The sequence below is a fragment of the Oryctolagus cuniculus genome, chromosome 4 (assembly GCF_964237555.1).
Source record: "Oryctolagus cuniculus chromosome 4, mOryCun1.1, whole genome shotgun sequence".
Lineage (NCBI taxonomy): Eukaryota > Metazoa > Chordata > Mammalia > Lagomorpha > Leporidae > Oryctolagus > Oryctolagus cuniculus.
The window spans coordinates 132257948-132283354 of record NC_091435.1 but is presented as its reverse complement, the minus strand read 5'-3'; the positions used below and the strand labels follow the sequence as shown (position 1 = coordinate 132283354).

At 41.8% G+C, this 25407-nt stretch overlaps 1 protein-coding gene across 7 annotated transcripts in view; it reads right to left on the bottom strand.

Annotated features, from left to right (window-relative positions):
* The window catches only part of CP (ceruloplasmin), a 76230-nt gene that overhangs the window by 29184 nt on the left and 21639 nt on the right, over nucleotides 1-25407 (bottom strand). For all 7 annotated transcript variants that reach the window (XM_002716598.5, XM_017346829.3, XM_070072678.1 and 4 more), the window contains exons 6-10: nucleotides 18960-19131; nucleotides 12357-12496; nucleotides 10743-10892; nucleotides 9413-9627; nucleotides 528-678 (exon numbers count right to left, since the gene is read on the bottom strand). In XM_002716598.5, coding sequence (XP_002716644.3) covers nucleotides 528-678; nucleotides 9413-9627; nucleotides 10743-10892; nucleotides 12357-12496; nucleotides 18960-19131 — 828 coding nt within the window. The remainder of the gene's footprint in view (nucleotides 1-527; nucleotides 679-9412; nucleotides 9628-10742; nucleotides 10893-12356; nucleotides 12497-18959; nucleotides 19132-25407) is intronic.

Below are 25407 nucleotides of genomic sequence, written 5' to 3'. Positions count from 1 at the left end.
GGAACTAAAAGTAAATTTGCTGCTAGCTTCCAGTGAAATAAAACTCCCTGGAGACTGTCCTGGGCAATGGTAAGGCAGAGCTCATATCTTTCTACACTTTAAGTCATCAGATGAGCCTGTCATTGAGCTACAGATGAGAAGAGCCTCCAATCCAGTAGCTCTCCAACTTGAGCATTTATCAGAATCACATTGCAAGAACCCATATCTCTTTCTGATTCAGGGTTGGGGCCCAAGAATTTCCATTTCTAACAAGTCTCCATACGATGCTGGGGCGACTGATCCAGGGACCACACCTTAAGGATCATTCATCTAACATACTTTGTCTGATGACTCCCAGGTAAGTGAAATGTTGAGTAATTGGCCAACACATTAAATAACCTGTGGTATTTCCCTTAGAGCACCATTGCACTTAATCGTTAGTGAAAATTAACCAGTGAGCAAAGCTGTTTGCAGTTTGTTTTAACAGAAAGCACTACATATGCAATACTGAAATAACTTCATAGATTGGTGAATGGTGCCATACTTACAGTGCATCTTATTAGATTCCTGAAAATCAGCATTGTCCTTGTCCACCTGATCAGGTGCAGTTGTAAACATTTTAATGTTATCATCCAGGAATAAACTCTCATTCTCATCAAATACTGTGGGAAACAAATAGAACTCCTTGTCTACATCTTTCTGTCAATCAAGAACAATGAGGTGAAGACAGAATAAGTAATGCTGAAGATTTACATGGACACAATAGTATTTATGCACACAAAGGCTAAAGGAAAAAATGAAAACAAATTTCTTTTTCTTCTTTGAACTAGGGCTTGGCTCCTAAAACATTTCAGTTGACCCACTGAAGTTTCCATTAATTTGTTGATTGGATTTATGGTTAAGTACGGTAATCTGAGCCTCTCTCTGTATCTGCAAGTTCTGATTCTTCCTGTCTTGCTGCCCAGGTTGCCCATACCAATCGAAACCATTAAAAAAATAGTTAAAATGGGGGGGGGGGGGTGTGAGTAGAGATGGGATCTGAGTGTCTGCTGGAAAAAGGGAATTTGACATCCACATTCACGAAAACTCAAAGAATTCCTGTAAGAGCAGGGTGGAAGAAGTTTGAGGACCTAGTCATCGGAAGTGAAGAAATAACCTGCCAGTGAACTGGTACAGGGATTCCCACAATCTCCATGCAGCTGGACAAACATTCTTACCCTCTTCCCCAACTCCCAGTGAAAAGGAAGGAAGCGGGCATGCTGTCTGGTCTGTGCAATGATCCAGTCACGGGGAAGAAGGATTCAAATCATATGAGCCCGTGAGAGTGTTACTCCCATAAAGGGGAGAAAACTTTAGAGAGTATTGCATGATCTTCCTTGAGAGCATTTTTCAGGTGAAAAACATGATTATCCGATTGAAAATATACAACAGGCAGAGAACTGGATCAACTGTTCTCTAAAGTGATCTAAAGAAAGCTGGAAGTCAGAGGAAAGGATTCAAGAGGAAAAATACGCTTGCAGTAACAAATTTAGGAAAAAAGAAGGAAAAGGGGAGACACAATCTTGAAGAATGGTGAAAGTGTTCATCACCATTAAAGGAAAAAAAAAAAAAAAAAAACAAACCAGGGTATTCAGATTCAAGTGTTTCACTGCGGGGCAGTTGTATGGCCCAGCAGTGAGGATGCTCACATTCCATATCAAATGCCTGGACTCAGTGCCCGGCTCTGGCTTATACCTCCAGCTTTCTGGTGCAGATCCTGGGAGGCAGAGATGATATGTACTTCCCACCCATGAGAGAGACTTGGATTGAATTCCCTTTGAAGCAGCATATAAACAGGACTCACAAGATCAAGCCCTCCTGACCCAAAACATATCCATCTCCTGACTCGAAGATATATTCATCTCGCTCCAAACCAATCAGGAGCAAGCAGCATCCAGAACCTAACCACAAAAGCCCTTCACTGCCTGTGTAGGGACTTTCAACAATCCATGCACATGCCCAGAATAGCCCACTATGAGTTTTATAGGACTTTCCTGGGAAGGTAGTTATGAGCAACAATACTGTTTTGAGCATATCATGCAAAAGAAGCAATTGCGCCTGCCCAGAACACCAAGCTGGGTACAAATACAAGTTCCTTGTGTCTAGGGAGAAGCCAGAGACCAAGATGGTGTGGCCATGCCTTCCCACCACGATCAAACCAATGAGGAACTTGTTCCTCATTGCTGACACCCTGGTGCTTGTGCATAAGCCCCCATTAAACCTTGTCTGGGTTGAACATTGACATTTTGTCAATTTTTATTTGCAGGTGACCTAAAGAACCCTGGGTCAACATCACCATTGCTGGCTTGGAGCCAGTTGAAGAGTGAGCCAGGAGACTGGATCTTTCTCTCTGCCTCTCAAATAAATATATATTTTTAAAAAGTTTCACTGAAAATAAGACAAAATTAGTAATAGATAAAAATATAATGCAATACCTAAAAATATCCTGGTAACAGTTTTGAATTTCAGAGATAGAAATTAATCCATGTTTTTAAATGTTCCCATAAATTGGAGAAATCAGATTGTCATTTCCCTTTTTTGAGAAAAGATTGTGATACAAAAATTCAACACTGGGTGAAGGACAACAACATGTATTTTCAAATGTAAAAGGATGATGCCAACAGGAACCATCACAATCACTTACATACTGAACAGAGAAAACTTCAATGAAAAATTTATTTTCTAATTATAATGCAACGAAACTAAAAATTTGTCCTAAGGACAAAATGTTTTAAAAATTTAAGAGTACCATATTTGATCTAAATAGCTCTTAGATCAAAGTGGAAATAAAAATGAATTACTAGGTATTCCATAAGTAATATCCTTGAGAACACTACAAAATGTTTGGAATAAAAACAGAATCTGAAATGCTTTTTATTTTAAGCAAAATTAAATAAAAGTAATGTAATATTTGAAAATTTTATAAAGTTAAGAGGAAAATAATAAAGACTAAAGTAGAGAGTAATAAATTAGAACACAAAAATCTCAGCCTAAAGAATGTATTAGTTGAGAAAACCAATGAAATACATAAAGCTGGAAATATAATTAAAAATGATGGGGCTGGCATTGTGGCAGGTTAAGCTGCCACCTGTGACACTGGCATCCCATATGTATACCAGTTGAAATCTCAGCTGTTCTACTTGCTATCCAGATCCCTGCTAATGTGCCTGTGAAAACAGCGGAAAATGGCTTAAGTGCTTGGGCCCCTTCACCCACGTGGGAGACCTGGAAGAAGCTCCTGGCTCCTGGCTTTGGTCTGGCCCAGCAATGGCTGTTCTAGCAATTTGGGGAGTGAGCCAAGTGATGGAAAATTTCTCTCTCTTTTTCTCTCCCACTTTCTCTCTGTACCTCTGCCTTTTAAATAAATAAATCTTTATAAAAATGGAAATAACCAAAATATATCATATTTGGAATGAAAAAGGAATATAAGTACCTATACAGGGGAGGAAAAGTGAAAATGATTATGCACAATAAATGTGATCAATGCACCGACTTAGGAAGAGGGTCTGAATAGAACAATATTCATGGATGAAATAAAAATGGTGGCTAGAAACATAAACAATAAAATTCCTCTTGATTTCTTTAACTTTTTTTTTTTTTTTTTTTTTTTTTTGAGAGGCAGAGAGACAGAGAGAGATGGAGACAGATATATAGAGCTCCCATCTGTTGGTTCACTCCCAAAATGCCTGCCATGGCCAAGGCTAGACCAAGGCCAAAACTGTGAACCAGAAACTCAATTCATGTCCCCAACATGGGTTGCAGGAACCCAATTACTTGAGTCATCCCTGTTGCCTCCCAGAGTCTACATTAACAGGAACCTGGAATCAGGAGCCAGAGCTGGAATTCAAATCCAGGCACTCTAATATGGGAAGCAGACATCGTAACCAGCACCTTAACTGCTAAGCCAAACACTCCTACAAAGTCAAACATAATTTCACAGGCCATTTCTTTTAAATCTATAATCAGATTATTTCCTACTATTTAAACTTTATCACAATACTTTTAAATGGAAATCTTCTCAATTTACTTAATGAAGATAGTGTAACTATTTTAATATATTAATGATGTAAATATCAGAAAAAGCAGTTTCTCATTTATAAGGTTAGTTGAGAAAGTCTAAATAAAAACATCATACTCAGTAATGTTTTTTTTTCCCAGAAGTACGAGAATAGTTTAACATTAGGAAATTGTTAATGTTGGTCAAGTTTATAGATCCAATGAGCAAAACTATGTAACAATTTTAAGGAAAGCTAAAAAGAAATTTTTATGAAATGTCCCAATCTGACACTAGCTTTGCTTTTTCCCCAGATCTTTGTAAGGCTGCCTCTTTGAAATTTAGCTATCACCTTAACTATTATTTCTACCTTATCTGAAATTAGGATTTCTGTTCACGATTTTATTATTGTACTTTGTGTTTTAAAGCTCTTGGAACTTTCTGAAGTTTTTTTTTTTTTTTAATTTTAATGCTTGCTTATTTCCTCCCTTTACTGCCACCCAAAGCACTAGCAAATAAACCCTGTTAGACCAGGAAACTGACTAGTCCTATTTACCAATGAGTTCTGTGCCTAGTACAGGATGCTAATGGAGTGGCTCAAGTGATTTGTTTTTTAAATAGAAGAACATTCATAGTAATCTAGAAATAGCATAAAGAACGAGGAGTAGTCATCTTATTCTTAGTGGTAAAATAATAGAGATGTTCTCATTAAGATCTGACACAAAATCAAGCCAGCAGTTGTTACCACATATTTTTAAATGTTCTGCCCATTACAATAAGGCAATAAAGTAGCACAAGATGAAATACTGGCAAAGAGAAGATAATTAGCATTATCTGTAGATATTATAGAACCTATATGAATCAGCAGGCAATTATTTGAATTTAAAAATGCCAATTTTAAATGTCCAGTTACAAAATGAATGTTAAGCAAATCATAGCTTGTTTCTATGACAAGTCAATTTAGAAACCAATATTCAGCACTGATATGAAAAAAAACTAGAAAAACTTACTGAATAATCAAAAAGACAACTTGAAATAAATGGTCCTAAGTAAAAGGCTAAATGCAGTTAGATGCATTTTCTCCAACTAAAGTGAGACACTTAAATTCCAAAAAAACCACATCATGACAGCTTTGGGCTTGACAAAATTATTTTAAAGTCAGTCTGAAGAATGCATGTGTGAGGGTAATTAAGAACAATCTAAAAGAGAAGAAAAAACCTTCCCTTTGAAGTCAAGGAGGAACATACTCTATCATTTGTTGAACACTAAGCTGCAACAGTACAATATGTCACTGGTATTGGGACATAGAGATCACGTAAACCTAGCAAACCTAGAAGAATGATCCAGATATATGTAGAATATAGGATATGATTAAGGTGACACTTTAAGCCAATAGATAAAAAACAGATTTGTTCATATAGCTGTTTAAAAAAAATTGGTTAAGCCACTGTTTGGGATGACCACATCCCATTTTGCGTGCCTGGGAGAGAGTCCTGACTCTGCTTCTGATCCAGCTTCCTGCTAATGCTCCTAGAAGGCATCAGATGATGGCTCAAGCACTTGCATTTCTGCCACCCATGTGGGAAACCAGGTGAAGTTCCTGGCTCCTGCTTTTCGTTTGGCTGTTAAAGGCATTTGGGAGTGAACCAGTGGATGGAAAAATCTTTCTTGCTCTCTCTCTTCCCTCTCTTTTCTCTCTCTCCTCTCCTCTCTATCATTCTGCCTTTCAAATAAATAAATAACAAAAATTTAGAGTTCTACTCAACAAACGCAACTAGTTACAAGTACCACTTTTAGGGAATTAAAATATAACTTAATATTTATAGACTTATAGAATGGGAAATAACTTTCTAAGCATGATACAAAAGGCAAAAATTCATCAAGAAAGGTATTGGTAATTTGGCTGTGTAAAGTTGAAAACAGCTACATCATCACAGGCCAACAAACAAAATAAAAAATACAAAACACCAATCCTAACCAATTATGAAAAAATTAGAAAGCACAAAACATGAACAGAAAAAGAAAATCTGCATTGTACATGAAAAAGATAATATGTACATATACACATATATACACATTATATGGCTTAATTACAAGTATTGTATGAAGACATAAACAACTAAAAATAGAAGACTGCCATCAGGAAATTGACAAAAGAAGTACAAATGTCAATAAACCTAATACAGTAATCAAATTACAAATTTAAATGAGAATGAAGTACTGAATTTCACCTGTGAAGTTTGTAATAATTAAAAGTATACTCAGTCTTGGTAAGAGAGTGGCGAACAGCCACTCTCATGGACTTTAGGAGAGTGACTTCAAAGTTTTCAATTACAGCCACCTAAGATACATTTCACATTGTGAGCCTAAACACAAACACACACTCACTAATCAAATAAGAAATTTCATTAAACTCTTAACTATGCTTGTCTTTATTACTTGTGGTATACTCTGATATTTTAAAGGTGGATACTATTAAAAATTCTAGTCACTAGTGGTAACCCACTAAATGACTTATGATCTGCGGTTTGAAAAATGCTACTTTATGGAAAGCAGTTAACATTTAAAGTTGTGTCTCATCTGTGACCTAGAAAGTCAACTTCCAGGATTTGTTCCAATGAAAAAAACATAGACATGTTCTAAGGTTTAGCTAAAACAAAAAACAACATGTTGGCCGGTGCCGCGGCTCACTAGGCTAATCCTCCGCCTTGCGGCGCCGGCACACTGGGTTCTAGTCCCAGTCGGGGTGCCGGATTCTGTCCCGGCTGCCCCTCTTCCAGGCCAGCTCTCTGCTGTGGCCAGGGAGTGCAGTGGAGGATGGCCCAAGTGCTTGGGCCCTGTACCCCATGGGAGACCAGGAGAAGCACCTGGCTCCTGCCTTGGCCATTGAGGGTGAACCAACAGCAAAGGAAGACCTTTCTCTCTGTCTCTCTCTCACTGTCCACTCTGCCTGTCAAAAATGAAAAAATAAAAGAAAAAACATGTTAAATACAGCAGTGTTCATAGTAGGAGACATTGGGGTGCAAGGGTCTGGCCTAATGGTTAAGATGCCTGCATGCAGTATCAGTGCCTGAGTTCATACCCAGCTCTGCTCCTGATTCCAGCTTCCTGTTCATGCAGACACTAGGAGGCAGCAAGGAACTGCTGAAGTAGTTGGTTACCTGCCATGCATGTGGGAGATCTGGAATGAGTTTCTGGCTTCTGGGCTTATAGGGAGTAGACCAGTAGATGGGAGCTCTGTCTATCTCTGAGTCTCAATGTGTGTGTGTGTGTGTGTGTGTGTGTGTGTGTGTGAGAGAGAGAGAGAGAGAGAGAGAGAGAAATGTTCAAGATGAGCTTGAAATACCTTATGTTAGAAAGCAAAGAAGGTCACATAAAAATGAAGGCAATAAGCCCCCCAGTGTCAAAGCATTCTTTGACCATCAAGGATGGTGGTACTGAATTGAAACACACCAAGTAATACCTAAATCCATGAATTCACAATGCTGCTTCAAATGATCAGAAACTATTCAGAAGTTTTGAAGTATACTGGAAAAGCACTACTAACCTGAAGACTTGTAAGCACAGGAAACAGGATCAAGTATCTGTCATTGCCTTTCTATATAATAAGTACCTCGGAGTAGCCAAATGACCCATTAAGTGAAGCTTCTGCTTCAGCCAATTAAGAAAGAATGATTGGGTTAGAACACTAGCATCCGGTCACCTCTGATTAGTGCAAAGGTGTAGGCAGTGGTCATCAGCAGCTGATAAGATCCCTAGTGGTGAGACAATCATACATTATGTATTCCCTGATAGAAGAACCCCAGGATCACATTGAAGTAATCTTGCAAGAAAAAAAAATACCTAATGAGTCATATTAAACCTTTAGACCTAGCCATTGCTTTATGAGGAATGGAAGGGGAGAGAAAGAAATATGTTAAATGATAGCGCAGGATCATTATCAATAAGGAGATCCAGACATGGGAAATTGCCACAGGATTGATGACACTTACAATAGAAACAGTGCAAGAAAATAATCTCAAGAAACATCAGTGGATTGTAATGTGTGCAATTATTTGAATATCGATTGAAACAAAAATGTAAAACAATTATAATACAATTGGGGAAATGTAAGCATTAAATATTTGATGATATTAAGGAGTTGTTATGATATGTAATTATTCTTGGATATAATAATTACATTTTGGACATTTTAAAGGAATCCATATTTGAAGGTATATACTAAGGTATTTATTTTAGAACTAAAAACAATGATTGGGAGAGGTGTTCCCGTTTATATAGTAAAAGAGTTATTTTCCTCATTTCTAAAAGATATTTTAGGCAATATTTCCCTCAGTGTTAATTGAATCAATATCATTAATGAGTGGTTTTTAAAATGTGTGTGTTAGGGCCTGGCGCCGTGGCACACTAGGTTAATCCTCCACCTGTGGTGCCGGCATTTCATATGGGCGCCAGGTTCTAGTCCCTGTTGCTCTTCTTCCAGTCCAGCTCTCTGCTGTGGCCTGGGAAGGCAGTGGAGGATGACTCAAGTGCTTGGGCCCTGCACCCGCATGGGAGACCAGGAGGAGGCACCTGGCTCTTGGCTTCGGATTGGCATAGCTCCGGCCATTGTGGCCATTTGGGGAGTGAACCAACAGAAGGAAGACCTTTCTCTCTCTCTCTCTCCCTCTCTCTCTCTCTCTCTCTCTCTCTCTCTTTCACTGTCTGTAACTCTGTCAAATAAAAAATAAAAATCTTTTTTTTTTTTTTTTGACAGGCAGAGTTAGACAGTGAGAGAGAGAGAGAGAGAAAGGTCTTCCTTTTTCCACTGGTTCACCCCCCAAGTGACCGCTACGGCCAGTGCACTGCGGCTAGCACGCTGCGCAAATCCAAAGCCAGGAGCCAGATGCCTCCTCCTGGTCTCCCATGGGGTGCAGGGCCCAAGCACTTGGGCCATCCTCCACTGCACTCCCGGGCCACAGCAGAGGGCTAGACTGGAAGAGGAGCAAACGGGACAGAACCGGCGCCCCAACCGGGACTAGAACCCAGAGTGCCGGTGCCGCAGGCAGAGGATTAGCCAAGTGAGCCGCGGTGCTGGCCTATAAATAAAAATCTTTTAAAAATAAATAAATAAATAAATAAATAAATAAATAAATAAATAAATAAATAAAATGTGTGTGTTAGAGTTTAATTTTATTATAAAAGATCTTGAATCTCATGGAAAAATTTTGTTTCCAGCTCGTCTTGGAACAATTATGTTAGCCAGAAGATCTTGACACAGTACAGATTTTATAAACCTGAAAAATTTATAAAAAGTATTATGCATAGAATCTTCACTGCCTCAAAACTCAGAAACTTCCTATGACAATTATAATTCAAAGACACAGGCAATTCACTTTCATTTTCCATGATTAGTCTCACCTGTTTTCCATTTGCATGTAAACTTCCTTTCTTGCATATTTTCATTGGCCCAATAAGCCCAGTGAATATATCCTTGGTGGGGTCCACAGCAGAATAATACATCTTAGACAGACACACTGGGTCGGCATAAGTAGGTCCCACTTCCTTGGGAACAGTCCATTCATAGGTGAAGGTTTCTTTGGGAGCCACATGGGAGGCTGAAGGACGAGGCCCACCTGTGAGAAGGTCGCACTGCTTAAGGTTAAGTGTGCTTTCTAACGTGGCCATTCTAACCACAACGTCGATAGGGTTGAATGTAGGCTGAAAACCCACCTCTGCATGAGTTAGAATGGAATCCATGGGTGCTCCTGTGTCAGGTAACAAGGGTGATAGCCCCAGGTGCCCCTCTTTGTACCCAAACACCCCTAAAACATCCCTAGAACTTTTCATCTTTATTGTGTGTGTTTCTCTCCCAAACAGAATTTTGCTTTGCTTTTCTCTCTCTGCATCACCTGCAGCAGTGCCTGGCAAGGGAGTAGGCCACGCAGGTTGTGCTGAACAAAACTGAACTTGACAATAACCATAGAACTGACAGGAACTTTGCAAATGATCCTGCTCATATAGCTCAGATTTACACTTGAGGACACTGAGGCCAGAAGGACTGAATTACCTCCCATAGTCAGACTGGATGTGGTAACACAGAGGCTTCACTGGTCAGCCTTCATATATAAATATACTCAAACCCCTTCACATAATAGAATGTTTTGTTACATTAAAGTTATATTTGTAAATGCCTACAGTGCTAACTAGGAGAACAAACTCTGTGTATACAAGTATAAATATACAAAGGTATTTCAAAAAGTTCTTGGAAAATGGAATTAAATGGTGATGTGAAGGCCACTTGTATATTTAATTCATGATCTGTACCATATTTAAAATATATATTTATGTGCACAAATGAAAGTTGAAGAATTACATCAAAATATAATAGTGGTCATGGTTGTTCATAGAACTATTGGTAATTGATGTTTTTGGCTGTAACTTTTTATGTTTTTCAAATATTCTTAAGCCTCTAACCTCTACAATCACATTTTTAAAATTGAAAATCACCCAAATAGTCTTTCAGAAATTCCGACTTGTTATAACCCAACTAAATTACTATCAGCATTATCAATACTCATCAAATTAGGGCAGGACAAAATCCCACAAACCAATTGAAAATGGTAGGAGCAAAGGTCTGTTTGCTTTTTGGCATGAAGACAATACGTGAGCAGTTGCTCCCTTCAGCTTTTGCAGGACACTAACAGTGGGTTAGTCAACACTATGGCCGGCTACAGAGGGCTGTACTCACCCCCACTCGAGCTGGAATGTGAGGCATAGAATGTGCCCTCATTGTCCTTACTGAACCTCACCCCAGTTGGCTCAATACTGAGGGGAAACGGTCCTTTGTTTTTGAAGGTGACCTTGATGGTGTCTCCCACCTCTGCCCAAATGACAGGACCTAGGGACAAAGAGAAATATTATCCTTCCTTGCTGTATAACACACGGAGTATACAAAACAGTTATTTTCTCTGTTTGTGCCCTCTGGCAAGCACCACTGGGAGAAACATGCTTATTTGTGGCAGGTGGAAAGTCTGATTTTTACTAAGTCTGTTATTGAGGCTGGCATTGTGACATGATGGCTAAAGCTGTTGTCTGTGGCACTGGCATTCCATATGGGCATAACTTCCAATCCAGCTCCGTGCTAATGCACCTGAGAAAGCAGCAGAAGACGGCTCAAGTGCCTGGGCCCTGCACCCATGTGGGAGACCTGAAAGAAACTCCTGGCTCCTGGCTTCAGCCTGGCCTAGCCCCAGCCATTGCGGCCATTTGGGGAGTGAGCTAGCAAATGGAAGACCTCTCTCTGCATGTAACTCTGACCTCCAAATAAATAAAATAAATCTTCAAAAAATAATAAATCCATATTTAATCTGACGTGGTAAGGTTGGAAAGAAGTAAGAACTTTTTGACCCAACTTCAAATTAATGAAGTTGGTTGTCATTTTTGTCTAAGACAGTTAATAAACTATAGACAGCTACAAAAAGCTTTTCAGCAAGTCTACACTCTCCTCACCCTAGTCTTCTAGATGTGTGCCTTTATCCTCAGGTCAGAGGGTGCTACAAAGTTGTACCACCTAAAGCAGGCAAGTTCAATTGTCTTGGAAGTGAAGGGTAACACTTTCAGATTTCCCACCACACAATCAATGTTATTACCAATTATTGAATAAAAACATAAATATGCAGTACTTACATAGTTCACTTACTGAGAGCTTCCTATCTGTTCTGAGTGTTCATGTGTATTAACAAATCTAATCCTTGTCTAGTTTGATGAGACAAAAACCATTATTCTTCCCATTGTACAGAAGGGGAACAGCCACAGGCAGTTGAGTGTCAGCTGTCACACAGATGGTAGGTGAGCAGTAAGGACCGTCTGGATCCAGACCTCTGCTGAATCCAGACGGGGCTCCCCAGCTCTGCTGTTCAGCCTGAGCATTGGGGGAGAGCCTGCCTCTGGGCTGTGCCCCAGGCCCGCCCTCACAGGGCCCTGGGACAGATCCAGCCTTCCTCATCTGTAGCCTGCCTTTTCTTTCTGAGGCAATGTACTTTCAGCTGGGAGCAGAAGTTAACGGCCTGGTTACATATTTAAACCAAGTCACATAGCACACAAGTTCCTTTTATCTCTTTGAACAGCAACAACAAAAATAATCATTTGAAGTCAGCATGGCTTTTAATGATTAAGATTCAGCATTGGGAATCTACATCTGGGAAAGTCATTTGCAGCGTTTGATTGATGTTCCCTGCTCCCTGCGTCTAGCTTGCGTGTAGAAATCACGCTGCAGGGCCTGGCTTTTCTGTTCTTTCTGAGGTTGGTGGCTCCTGGGGGAGAGTGTAACGACGACGCGCTCCTGTGTCCTGCTCAGACTCACCCAGCAGGCCAAGGTGTTCCTCTTCAGGGCCTCGCTCCTTTCGGTCAGTGAAGGAGGCATCTGTGTACTCGCGATAAACTAGCTTTTTATAAGAGCCTCCAATTCTTGTAGGTCCTTGTTCGAAAAACACCTCTGAGGCACTGCCAAAAGACAACGGATGGGTTTGATGCAGACACAAAGCAGGTGTTCACATGGAGCACTAATGAAGGCAGAAAATGCTGGCCGGTGCTTAGGAGTGAATCTTTTCCTTGGTTAATGGCAATCCATACTTTTAGGTAGGAAGTCAGAAATTGAGCCTATGAGTGTGTGAGACAGGCCTGAAGACCAGCACCTACTGGGGAAGCTCCAGAAGCCCAGCATTTTGCACTTCGAAGTCCTGCCCAGATCCTGGTACCTTCCAGCTGGTACCAGCCCTTCCCCCAAAGAAAGCTCCCAGGAGAATTCTTTCCTCAGAACCAGATGGGCTACCTGACCTGATAACATGGGGCAATAAAACCTTCACAGACGCCCTAAGAGTGCCAGCAAATCTGGGGAGGAATTTGCTAATTTTCACTCAACAAACCCTTCTGCTAGGACTCCCCATCCTTTGTCCTGGAGGAAAAGGGGAGGTGGGTAAACAGACTCCCCTACAAACCTAGGGAGTGCAAACAGACTGTGTGCTCAGCCCTCTGCCTCTCTGCTGAGCCTGCCCAGGTGTATTCTCTCCATTCAACCTCGCTCTCGCCCCAGTCTGAGCGACTGGGCACTCTCTCTCTCTGTGCCTTCCTTCTGACAGATGCCCTGTCCCCAGTAAAGCCTTATCACTTTACTCTCTGTCTCATGCCTGCATTCTTTTCTTGCTTCCATGGTCTTTTCTCCGGTGACAATGCCAGTTTCTCACACAGAAGCAGACAATTCTAGGCCACTCAGACTTGTAGAGGGTTAAAGAGTACAGGACCATAGAAGAGGTTCCACGACCCCCAAAGTTTAAGAAAGTGTTCTGTAATAGGGTGTTTAATAGTAGCTACTGTTTATTATGTTTTAGCACCAGCCAGGTGCTCAGGGACTTTCCTTTGTAAGTTGAAACTCCCAGGATGAGGCAATAAAGTTGGTATTATTCTCCCCATTTTATAAATAAAGAAGTTAAATTTCAGAAAAGTATTTGATTTGTACAAAGCCATCACATTCATGTCTGATTTCACTTGACAAATGTGTGGAACCCCTGTCGTGGCCAGGAGCCCTGCTCTGTGTTGATGACACAATCATAAGCCAGCTCTCATCCCTGTCCACGTGGGCTTCACTTCTATCAGAGAAGACAGACTGATCCCAGCCGTGGTCTAAAATGAAAGAAGCACAGGCTGTTGGGAGTATTTTCCTGGGGGTGGTGGGAAGTGGCCAAGAGGAAGTGATCTTGAATCCTATCTAGAGGAGAAGAGTTAGTGACATCAGGTGAGGGTGATAGGAGAATGGGCCAGGGGGTTACAGGAGAAAGATTCCAGAGGAGTGAGCATGGCAGGGAGGCACAGCGGAGGCTTAGCATGTTGGGTAGGACAGAGGAGAGAGGAATGGGGGAAGGAGAGGGAAGAGAGATGGGGGAAGTGGAGGGAGGCCTTGTTCAGGCTTCAGCGCTCCATTTTAGGGTAGTACTGAAAGATGTAAGCCTTTGAAAGATGGGAGTATTTAAGATTAGTGTTTTAGGAGAATCTCTCCAGTGGCTGCTTGGACAACATGCTGAGAAAGGCAAAACTGCAGGAGGAAGATCAGTCAAGGGCTTGTTTTTATAATCCCAGTGAAAGACCATGATGGCTCCAGAGGTAGCGCCAGGAGAATGCAGAGGGCGAGGCAGTGTGCAGGGATGTTTAGGATGTCAGGAGTCAGGACTTGATGAGGACAGGAGGAGGAGGAGGAGTATCCATAATGAACACATCTTCCTTCCCTTTTCCATGTTCTGATTAACCAAAGCTAACTGCTGATCTTGTGACTGGAGAGTCTGTTCCATTTGACAGATAAATAGTGCTTGCTTGACGTTTAAAAATTAACAGAAAATTGATCTCTGTGAAACATAGGAGTGGGAATAAGAGAGGGAGGAGATATATAGGACGGCACATACTCACTCAGACCTACCTCCAATGGTGGAACTAGAAATGTGCCAGGGGATTTCAACTCAACCTTACCAAGGAGGCAGGTACCAATGCCAGCACACTTGGTGAAGTGATAAGTATAAATACACAACCGATCCAAAAGATAGGGTAAGTGTCGAAGAGATTACACAAATAAGACCAGTGTAAGCAAATAATGAAGGATAGAATCAAAAGGGAGAGAATGATCCTGCGGGGGAAGCAGGACACACAGCAGACTCATAGAATGGCAAATGCCCAAAACAGCACTCCTGCCTCAGAATCAACCCTTGGGACATTCGGATCCGACTAAAAGGTCCATGAGAGTCTCACAGGCATGGAAAGCCATGACACAGTGGCAAAAAACAATCTAAATGAAAGATCCTGGTGAACAAGACCCCAGCAGAAGGATCAGGCCATCAAGGAGAGAGGCACCTTTCTCTGAAGGGAGGAAGGAGCCTCCACTGTGATACGGCCTTGACTAAACAAATTCAGAGTTGGTGAACTCAAGGGGCTTCCATAGCCTAGACAGCTCATAGCAAGAGTCTCGGGTGATTGCTGACATCATAAATAAGAGTGCCAATTGTTAAATCAACAACGGGAATCACTGGGTTCATGCTGCCCACGTAGGATCTCTGTCCTTAAAGTGTTTAACTATGAAACTCAAAAACAACACTACTAGTCGAACAATACCCTATACCTTGTGTGGTTGTGTGAGTGCAGCCTGTTGAAATCCCTTCTCAGTATATACTAAGTTGATCTTCAGTATATGAAGGTAATTGAAAATGAAACGTGATGAAGGGCGGGATGGGAGAGGGAGTGGGAGAGGGGAGGGCCACGGAAAGGAGGGAAGTTCGGGAGGGGGGGAAGCCACAACAATACAAAAGTTGCATTTTATATTCTACTTAAAACTATTGGATGAACTCTGTAATTAATACACAATTACTCTTAGGTGTTTAATTAATGCTATAACTAGTACTCAAATAGTATTTTATACTTTGTGTTTCTGTGTGGGAGCAAAATGTGGAAATCTTTACTTAATATACGCTAAATTGATCTTCTGTATATAAAGATAATTGAAAATTAATCTTGATGTGAAGGGAAGGGGAGAGGGAGTGGGAGAGGGGAGCGTTGTGGGTGGCAGGGAAGTTACAGGGGGGAGGAAGCTATTGTAATCCATAAGCTGTACTTTGGAAATTTATGCTCATTAAATAAAAAAAAAAATAATGCTTGCTTGCGCATTCCAGAAATTGGCCTTGAGAAGGCTGGATGAACCCACAGAGGAATCTGGCCTACCCCAGTCAGTACAACAAGAGATTTATGTAAGCATGGGATGAGAGTAACCACTGTGACTCCAACAAGCCTCTTAAGGCTTGGCTAGGGGCCAGTGTGCAGCTGGCACTACTCTCTGTTCCCTTTGCTCTTGATTCTTCCTCTACCTCCCCTTTCCCCCTTTTAAACGTTCTTGTGATAACTTGCAAATTGGGAGACAGCACTTTTGGAATGAAAGGATCTGCTCTTATGCCAAGAATGCTAGCTTCTTGAATAGGCATGTTTCCTCGAATTAACTCTTCCCTGGTGAGCTGACTATGCAGCAGCAGGCAGCCTGGGCCTAATCATGACTGGTATCAAGAGGCTGAGTCAAGAATGGTGATTGGGCTTTGCACTTGGGTACTTGGATGGGTGAATGGCCAAATAGTGTTTTGAGCAAGAGAACTCAGATTTGCAGAGGAGATAGTGCGTTCAAGTTTAGACATAAGGAGTTGAAGGAGTCCCATCCCAGTGGGACTGTCATTAAGAAGTTCAAAAGTGCAAATCTGAACTTTACTAGGGCTTTCTGGGTTGGAGATGTAGTTCTATGAGTCATCACATTTGGCTGTCTGTGTAGTCTGGGACTTAAACATTTGTTTCAGGACTTTAAAAAGATTTATTTTTATCTTCTTGAAAGGTAGAGCCACAGAGAGAAAGAGAGGGAAAAACATAGAGAGAAGTCTTCCATCTGCTGGTTCACTCTCAAATAGCCACAACAACCAGGGCTGGGCCAGGTCAAAGCCTGGAACCATGAGCCTCTCCCAGGTCTCCCTCAACAGTGCAGGGACCCAAGCACCTGGGCATCTTCCACTGACCTCCCAGGCTCATCAGCAGGGAGCTGGATTGGAAGCAGAGCAGCCAGAACTTGAACCAGTGCCCATATGGGATGCTGGTGCTGCAGGCAGTGGCCCAACCCACCACACCACATGCCAGCCACGTTGGTAAATACTTAAATTTTCCAAGTAGGGATTTTTAAGATGAGTGGAAAACAGGGTTTCTCTGAGATAGTGATGGATGAGCAGAGAATTGGGGCAGAGAAGTGGCCTAATCTCACTGATGTTTCTGAAAGGTCACCATGGGTGCTTTGTGGGAAATGGACAGAAATAAAGGAAGACAGGCCGGCGCCCCGGCTCAATAGGCTAATCCTCTGCCTTGTGGTGCTGGCACACTGGGTTCTAGTCCCGGTCGGGGCACGGGATTCTGTCCTGGTTGCCCCTCCTCCAGTCCAGCTCTCTGCTGTGACCTGGGAAGGCAGTGGAGGATGGCCCAAGTGCTTGGGCCCTGCACCCCATGGGAGACCAGGAGAAGCACCTGGTTCCTGGCTTCGGATCAGCGCGGTGCGCCTGCCACAAAGGCCATTGGGGGGGTGAACCAATGGAAAAAGGAAGACCTTTCTCTCTCTGTCTCTCTCTCTCACTGTCCACTCTGCCTGTCACAAAAAAAAAAAAAAAAAAAAAAGAAAAAGATGCTGTTTTCACTACACTCTCAAATCTGTATGTATGAATTTATATACCTTATATAAAAATTAAAAAAGATATTATTAAAAAAAGAAATAAAGGAAGACTGAGCAGGAAGAACGGCAGGGAGGCCATGGAAATCATGCAGACCTGTGCCAAGAGTAGCTTATGTGCATCAAGGGACATTTTCAAGAGGGTGAAAGACAACCTGCAGAATGGGAGAAAATATTTGCAAAGATTTGATTAGGGATTAAAATCCAGAACATACAAAGAACTCCTACAACTCAACAATAACAACACAAAACCAAACCCCTTTCAAAAGAGGGCAAGGGACATGAATACATGATAAATGACTAATAAGCATATGAAAAGATGCTCAACATCATTAATCATTAAGGCAATGCAAATCAAAACTACTACAAAATATCACCTCACACCCACTAAGATGGCTAATTTATATATTAAAAAAACATTCAGTTCCAGGGAGGATGTGGAGAAATTGGAACTCTGTGCATGGCTGGTGGGTGTGTAAACATGGTGCAGCCACTACGGGAAATTTAGAAGTTCCTTGAAGAGCTAAAAATAGAATTTTCATACCATGCAACACAGCAATTCCACTGCTTGATGGAAACCCAAAAGAATTGAAAGAAAGGACTTGATCAGATATTTTTACACCAATATCCATGGCAGCATTATTTGCATTAGCCAAAAGGTGAAGCAGTCCAAATGTTCATCAACAAGTGAGTAAACAAAATGTGGCTTATACAGTTAATAGAGAATTATTCTACTTTAAAGAGGAATTAAAAATTCTGAGACACACTACAACACTGACAAACCTTGAAGGCATGTTAAGTGAAATAATTACACATAAAAGGACAAATATTCCACTTGGATGAATTGCTGAAAATCTGCAAACTCATAAAGATAGAAAGTAGCATTGATGGGGCCGGCACTGTGGCATAGCAGGTAAAGCCACTGCCTGCAATGCCAGCATACCATCTGGACACCTGTTCGAGTCCCAGCAACTCCACTTCTGATCCAGCTCTCTGCTATGGCCTGGGAAAGCAGTAGAAGATAGCCCAAGTCCTTGGGCCCCTGCACTCCCATGGGAGACCCAGAGAAGGCTCTGGGCTCCTGGCTTTGGACTGGCCCAACTCCGGCCATTGCAGCCATTTGGGGAGTGGACCTGCGGATGGAAGACTTCTCTCTCTCTCTCTCTCTCTCTCTCTCTCACTCTCTCTCTCTCTCCCTGCCTCTGCCTGTCTGTAACTCTGCCTTTCTAATAAATAAATCTTAAAAAAAAAAAAAAGAGAAAGTAGCATTGAGGCTCTCAGGGTATGAGAGAATAGAATTGAAGGTTATTGTTTAAGGGTACAGAGTTTCTACTGGGGATGATGCCAAGGTTCTGGAAACGGATAGTGGTGATGGTTGTATAACTTGTGCATGTCCTTGATGCTGTTGTTTGCTATATTTGCAGAAATGGAAAATAAATAACTGATCCCTCTAGTTGTATTCAGTATTTTCTTATGACTGAGTTGGACATTTGATAACATTTGAACTCACCTTTTCTCACAGATTCAGTCATTGTTCTCAAAGTCAGACTTGTACCAAACACCTCAATAAATATTTAACGTATATTTACCCAGTTTCAGATACCAGTGAGAAGCTGAACTGCTGAAGCAGCATTTTGGGTGGCGAGGGGAGAGTATTTTTGAAACAGCAGCATTTCTGTGAAGTACCTTCCAGGTGCTGTTAGATTTTCGTGGGTGAACGTGTCTACACCAGAGGGAGCGTAGTCCCAGATGGTTTCCTCAGCAGCTATGTAGTAGTGCCTGATTTGCTTCCCGTGGATGCCATCCTCTGCCGGAGACTTGTGGCAGTCCTGCACCTGGAAGAAGGCCTGCAGCCCGGCTGAAAGAACACGGGAGGGGGGACTGGTTAATGCAGCGGTGTTCATCGCTTGTTTTCATCATGGAAACTGAAGAAACAAGCAGACAGAAGCACCATTATCAACTAAGGTAAATGCCTATCGATGAATTACTAAAGGAAAAATTCAAGTTTTAAAAAAGATATACCTTTTTATGTGCATACAACATAGCAAAAAGATGTTAAAGCTATGTTTTAAAATGTGCCAATTTCTGGCTGGCGCCACGGCTCAATAGGCTAATCCTCCACCTGCAGCGCTGGTACACCGGGTTCTAGTCCCGGTCGGGGCACCGGATTCTGTCCCGGTTGCCCCTCTTCCAGGCCAGCTCTCTGCTGTGGCCCGGGAAGGCAGTGGAGGATGGCCCAGGTGCTTGGGCCCTGCACCCCATGGGAGACCAGGAGAAGCACCTGGCTCCTGCCTTCGGATCAGCACGGTGCGCTGACCGCAGCAGCCATTGGAGGGTGAACCAACGGCAAAGGAAGACCTTTCTCTCTGTCTCTCTCTCACTGTTCACTCTGCCTGTCAAAAAAATAAAAATAAAATTAAAATAAAAAAATGTGCCAATTTCTGTGGTGTGTCACTTGGTAGTACTTTTGATGAGAAGAAAAGGACAGATTTCTAGATAAGCAGAAAGGGGCAGTTTTTTTTTTTTTTTTTTTTGACAGGCAGCGTGGACAGGGAGAGAGACAGAGAGAAAGGTCTTCCTTTGCCGTTGGTTCACCCTCCAATGGCCGACGTGGCCGGTGCGCTGCGGCCGGCGCATCGCGCTGATCCAATGGCAGGAGCCAGGTGCTTCTCCTGGTCTCCCCATGGGTGCAGGGCCCAAGCACTTGGGCCATCCTCCACTGTACTCCCTGGCCACAGCAGAGAGCTGGCCTGGAAGAGGGGCAACCAGGACAGAATCCGGCGCCCCGACCGGGACTAGAACCCGGTGTGCCGGCGCCGCAAGGTGGAGGATTAGCCTAGTGAGCCGCGGCGCCGGCCTGGAGCAGTGCTATTTTAAGGGGTAGATAGGGTGGGTGAGGAGGAATACAATGAGCATGTATTATGTTCTTACACACAAAATGACTGGCACCTGCTGTGAGGGGGCCGCCTGTGGTCCAGGTCATTCAAGGGTCATTCAAAAAGTTCATGAAGGGGAGGGCCTTTGGCTTAGAAGTTAAGATGGCAACTGGCTCATCTTCATTCCATATCAAGTGGCTGGAGTCGGGTCCTGGCTCCTCCCCTCCCAGCTTTCTGCTAATGTGCATCTTGGAAAACAGTGGATGATGGCACAAGTACTTGGGTGTCTGCTACATAAGTGGCTCCAAGCTCCTGGACCAAGCTCCAAGCCCGTCCCAGCACCAACCCTTGTGGACTTTTGAGGAGCGACACAGTGGATGGGAATTCTATCTCTTTGTTTTTCTCTTTGTGTCTCTTAAATAAATAAATTGTAAAAGTCTCTTTGATGGACTACAAACACATGAAAAAAAATTGTTCAGGGTCACTAGCCATCAGGTAAATGCAAAAAAAACCACAGTGAGGTTTCACCTCACCCCAGTTAGAATGGCTGTCATATAGAAATAAAAAATTTACAAATAAAAAAATTTACTAATGCTGCAAGCATGTGGGGAAAAAGATGCCCTAATCCATTGTTGGTGAGAATGTAAACTGGGCGGCCATTGTGGAGGATAGGCCTTGAGAATGATGGACGCTGGCTGGGGCCATACCCCAGGGCTTCCAGAAGGTCTCTTGACCGGACACCAGACCTCAACAACCCAAATGGTGTTGGGCCAGGAAACGCACTTTTCAGCAGGGAGTGAGTCCCCTGCTCTTTGGAGTCCTCACGAGCTGTAAAGCCAGAGGCTCCACTCTTCATACGTCTCATCTCAGCTCTAGAATGTTGGTCTGGTCTGACTCGGCCTCCTTTTACAGGAATAGGCCCATCGCGTGGGACTGAGAGAAGGGCTTGGAATAACTTTGAAATTCAGGCAAGGGCCACTCTCTAGTGTTTTTTTAGGGCTCCCTGACGGGACACCAGACCCTGATAGCCTGTTAGGATGTCGTCTGAAAACTCCACCCTATTCTTCCTTCCTCGGAGGTTAGTTTGTTGGTGAGACTAGGTGCAGTTTGGAGCAAGGCCATGGGCTCTGGGCTCCATGCCTGAACGAATTTTTCATTTACCCCAGATCCCAAGAAGATCTCTATCTCTCTCTCTCCTCCTCTTCCTCCTCTTCCTCTTCCTCCTCCTCCTCCTCCTCCAAATGCTTTCCATATCTCACCAGGTCTTCTCAATTCCTACAAACTTGAATTCCTGGTCTCATTAGTGGGTATTTCCTAGCTATCTCGTTTGTTAGCTCTGGGTTAAAGTTTAATTATCCCTTTTGCAGACAGGCAGTTTTTTGATCTAGACTCCTATTAAGTCCCCACATGACTCAAACTTGTTTAGACGTCTCAGTATATCTCTGCTATCCCCAACTTCCTTCTCAAGCCCCCTCTATTGGGCCCCTCTGTCAGGTCTTTCCTACTCTGTGTTTTCTAGCCAGCTCTAGTAAGTTATTTTCTTATCTCTGGTTCTGACTATGTTGAAATTGTTCCAAATTATGGGATAATTCCATGTGCTGCTTCTTATATTTAAGGTTTTATTTCTGATTCTTGGGATGACAAAGAGACAGAACTTTTGTGTTCTGTCGAAGTAACTTATTGTGTTTTCTTAATGTCTCTGTTAAGTTCTGATTGTTTAAAAACAATTATTTTTTTATTAATAGTTATTCATTCTAAAGCATTTGAGTAATCATTTTGTAACAATGATCAAATCTGGTCTACATTATATCATGATGTTAAGAGATCCTATTTTAACCAGATATTTTAAGCCTTCTTGGTATCTTTGACAGGCATTCAAAAAAATCACAGTTCCACATTCTTTGGACTTTGATATTTCCAGCTGGGCTCCTGGAAATTTCAAAGGATATATGTGTCATCCTGCAGAGACACCAACTAATAAGGCTATTTGGATTATATTAAAGGTACTGTCAAGATGTGAAGTGGTGCTAAATTTTAAGCTATGATGATGTAAAATGCTACTGATACAAATGTCCAAAAGTTACAAAAGTCTAATGATCTTGTTGTGTTATCAGACATGATGGTTATCTTAATGAGAAAGGCCCAGAGACATGAAAGGGATGTTTTATAAAATCCTACAGGTGCTTTCAGAAATACTTTGTGGAAAAAGCAAGTGCCTCTTGTTGGTTAATGAGTTTATAATTTTAAACAAGGCTATTTGAAGTCTTTTGTCATCCATAGTTTTGAATTCTCCAAACACTAAAAATCAGATTTACTGCTCATCAAGTTAAAACATTGTTGGCTCTATGTTTAAAGCGTATCCTCTTTTAGATTCCAAAGGACTTCTTTTTCACTGACCTCTATTTTATTTAGTACTTCAAGGACAGTTCTATAAGCACATAAAGTCAGTAATGGACTACAAGTTCCATCTGAGAAAAAGTATGGTTAATTCAGATTACTAAGAGCAGGAAGTAATTCTAATCAATTGATGATAATTAAAAAAAAGCTAAGGATTTTAAGAAGCTATTATTGAAACTGCTTTATTGTTCTATATTGTATGTATACATGTGTAGATTTTCTATATCTACAAGGGAAAATTTACTTATTAACAGTTCTGTTTTAATTGGCTCATAGATAAAAATATTGCTCATAAATTTAAACCGCTAAATTAATTGATGATATCCTTTTTGGTTCACGTAACCTAAAATAAATCCCTGTACCAGATGTTTTATATTTGTTAGTAGGAAGAAACTAAAAATGTTTAAGTCATTGACATGTTTGTACTTGGGTTTGCTGGTCAAACAAGTTACATTTGTGTTAGATATATAAACTATGTTTCCAAAGACATGTACTCTTGTCTGAAATTTATAGAAGGTATTGCACCGTTTGATAAATGTTTTTGTAAGTTATCATTTAACAATTAAAATTGTCTGCTAAGTTTTGCTATTAAGTTACTAAGAGTAAGCAATCTGGGAAGCCTGACTTGTTTCCTCATTTCTCTAATCTCTTCAAGATAAGAAACTGATTCTATTCTGACGGCCTCTCCACTGTGATGTACAGTTTGATCTTTAGACTTTATAAAAGGGATGGATAACATTTTTCTGTAATAATAGCCTGGCCACATAGAAGACTAAATAACATAGGCAAAATGAGAGCTTAAATTATGATTTCACAGCTAGATTCACTTTGCCATGGGCACAGTAAACATGCAAAACCTCCCTTTTCAAACCAAAGGAAGGGAGAGAAAGTTTTACTAATGACTTCAAATTTTATAGATAAGGTGGTCATCATGCCTGATGTTAAAGCGAGGACATAGCTTTCCTCATGGGCATTGTCTACCTCACAGAAAGACCACTGTCAAAACATGTGACTATAGAGTTCTAGCTTTGGCCACCAGAGATTAGGAATGGGACTGAGCACCCCCTTGACTTGCATCTCTTAAAGATTTCCTCTGGTCTACTTTACCAGAAACCTGGAGGAAGAGGAAGCTAGGCAGCAGAAGCAATGTAAAGACAGGTGGCAGGTCAATTAATGGCTGCTTTACACAGTGATCTGCCACCAAGGAGACCCAACAGGCCAGTCCACTGGCATTGGTTTTTGATCTGGAAAGCCAGGGTCTTGGATGGACACAAAAGTCAGCTTTTGAAGAGCCCTGGCAGCTCTGCCAGCCAAGAGCTGGGTCACTGGAAACAGAACTTCCTAGGGGTTGAAGGACTCCTGGGTCAGAGCCACAGACCCTGTTGGCCTTAAGCTGAAAAAAGCCCTTCACTTGGCTCAGCTTCCAAAGTAACCACCACTGTTGAGGGAACAGCCAATTAGGGACAGCGACACTGCAGGCAGAACTGTAAACCTCCTTCCAGAGATGCCACCTGTCTTCTATTCAGGCCAGCTCTCCCTCAGGGCAGCAAGGCAATGGAAGTCCACAGGACACCTTCCCCAAGGAAACTTCCAATTTTACCATAAGAATAGCAAGGGAGTGGGGATTCCATCCCTCTGAGCTCACCAAAACAAGTTACCTATCCCACCCCTTGGTAAATAAGATTATGGATCAGGTCTTTTGATGGGTTTTGTCCTTGCCTTGTAACTTAATGTCAAGTTGATAAGTTTTTTTCTTCCCCAAAATTGTGCTTGAAAACCCCACTACCACCAACCCCTTCAGATTTTGCCTCTCTTGGAGCCCCCTCCATGCCACTCTGGCTGGAGGTCTCTGACTTAAATAAATCTTGCTTTTAAGTCTTAAAAAAATACCATACATTTTCCCCGATCTGTTGTAACTAATAGAGTACAAAATATATTATATATAAGCAAAATTGACATTTTGAGATTCGATGATTGTTTATAGCCCTTGTCTCTACTGTTGAAGAATATTGTTTTTTTCTTCTTACTATTTGTTGAATTCTTTTTTTTTATTTGAAAGGCAGAATTATGGGGTGCCGGATGGGGGAGGAGAGAAAGAGGTGTTTCATCTGCTGATTCACTCCCCAAATGGCAGCAATGGCTGGAGCTGGGCCAGACCAAAGCCAGAAGCCAGGAGTTTCTTCCATGTCTCCCACTTAGGTGGAGGGGCCCAGGTCAGGGGGCCAGGTCATCTTCCACTGCTTTATCGGATGCATTAGCAGGGAACTGGATCAGAAAGGGAGCAACTTGGACTTGAACTGATCCCATATGGGATGGCAATGCTGCAGGCAGCAGCTTTACCCACTACACCACAGCAGCAGCCCTGACTATTTGTTGAATTCTTTACTTAGTGTAGGGTTAATCTGATGAGTATAAAATAAACTGAAAATAGATCATTGTACAAATTAAAAGAAAGAATAAGAAAGGAAGGAGAGTGAGAGCGTGGGGAGGAGGGAAGGTAGGGTGGGAAGTATCACTATGCTCCTAAATCTGTATATATGAAATTTGTTTACCTTAAAAAAACTTTTTAAAAATCATTTTTAAGAATTTCATGGATTAACAGTGACTTGATCAGCCCTTGTCCTGACTGTTGATGTACAATTTAATACTTTATCCCTTTTAGTATTTTTCTTTTGTTCTAATTAATACTATTGGTTGAACTCTGTAATTAACACACATTTATTCTTAGGTGTTGAAATTTAACTGAAAAGTGATCTCTGTTAAATATAAGAGTGGGAATAAGAGAGGGAGGAGATGTACAATTTGGGACATGCTCAAGCTGACTTTCCCCAAATGGTTAGTTAGAAATGTGCCAGGGGATT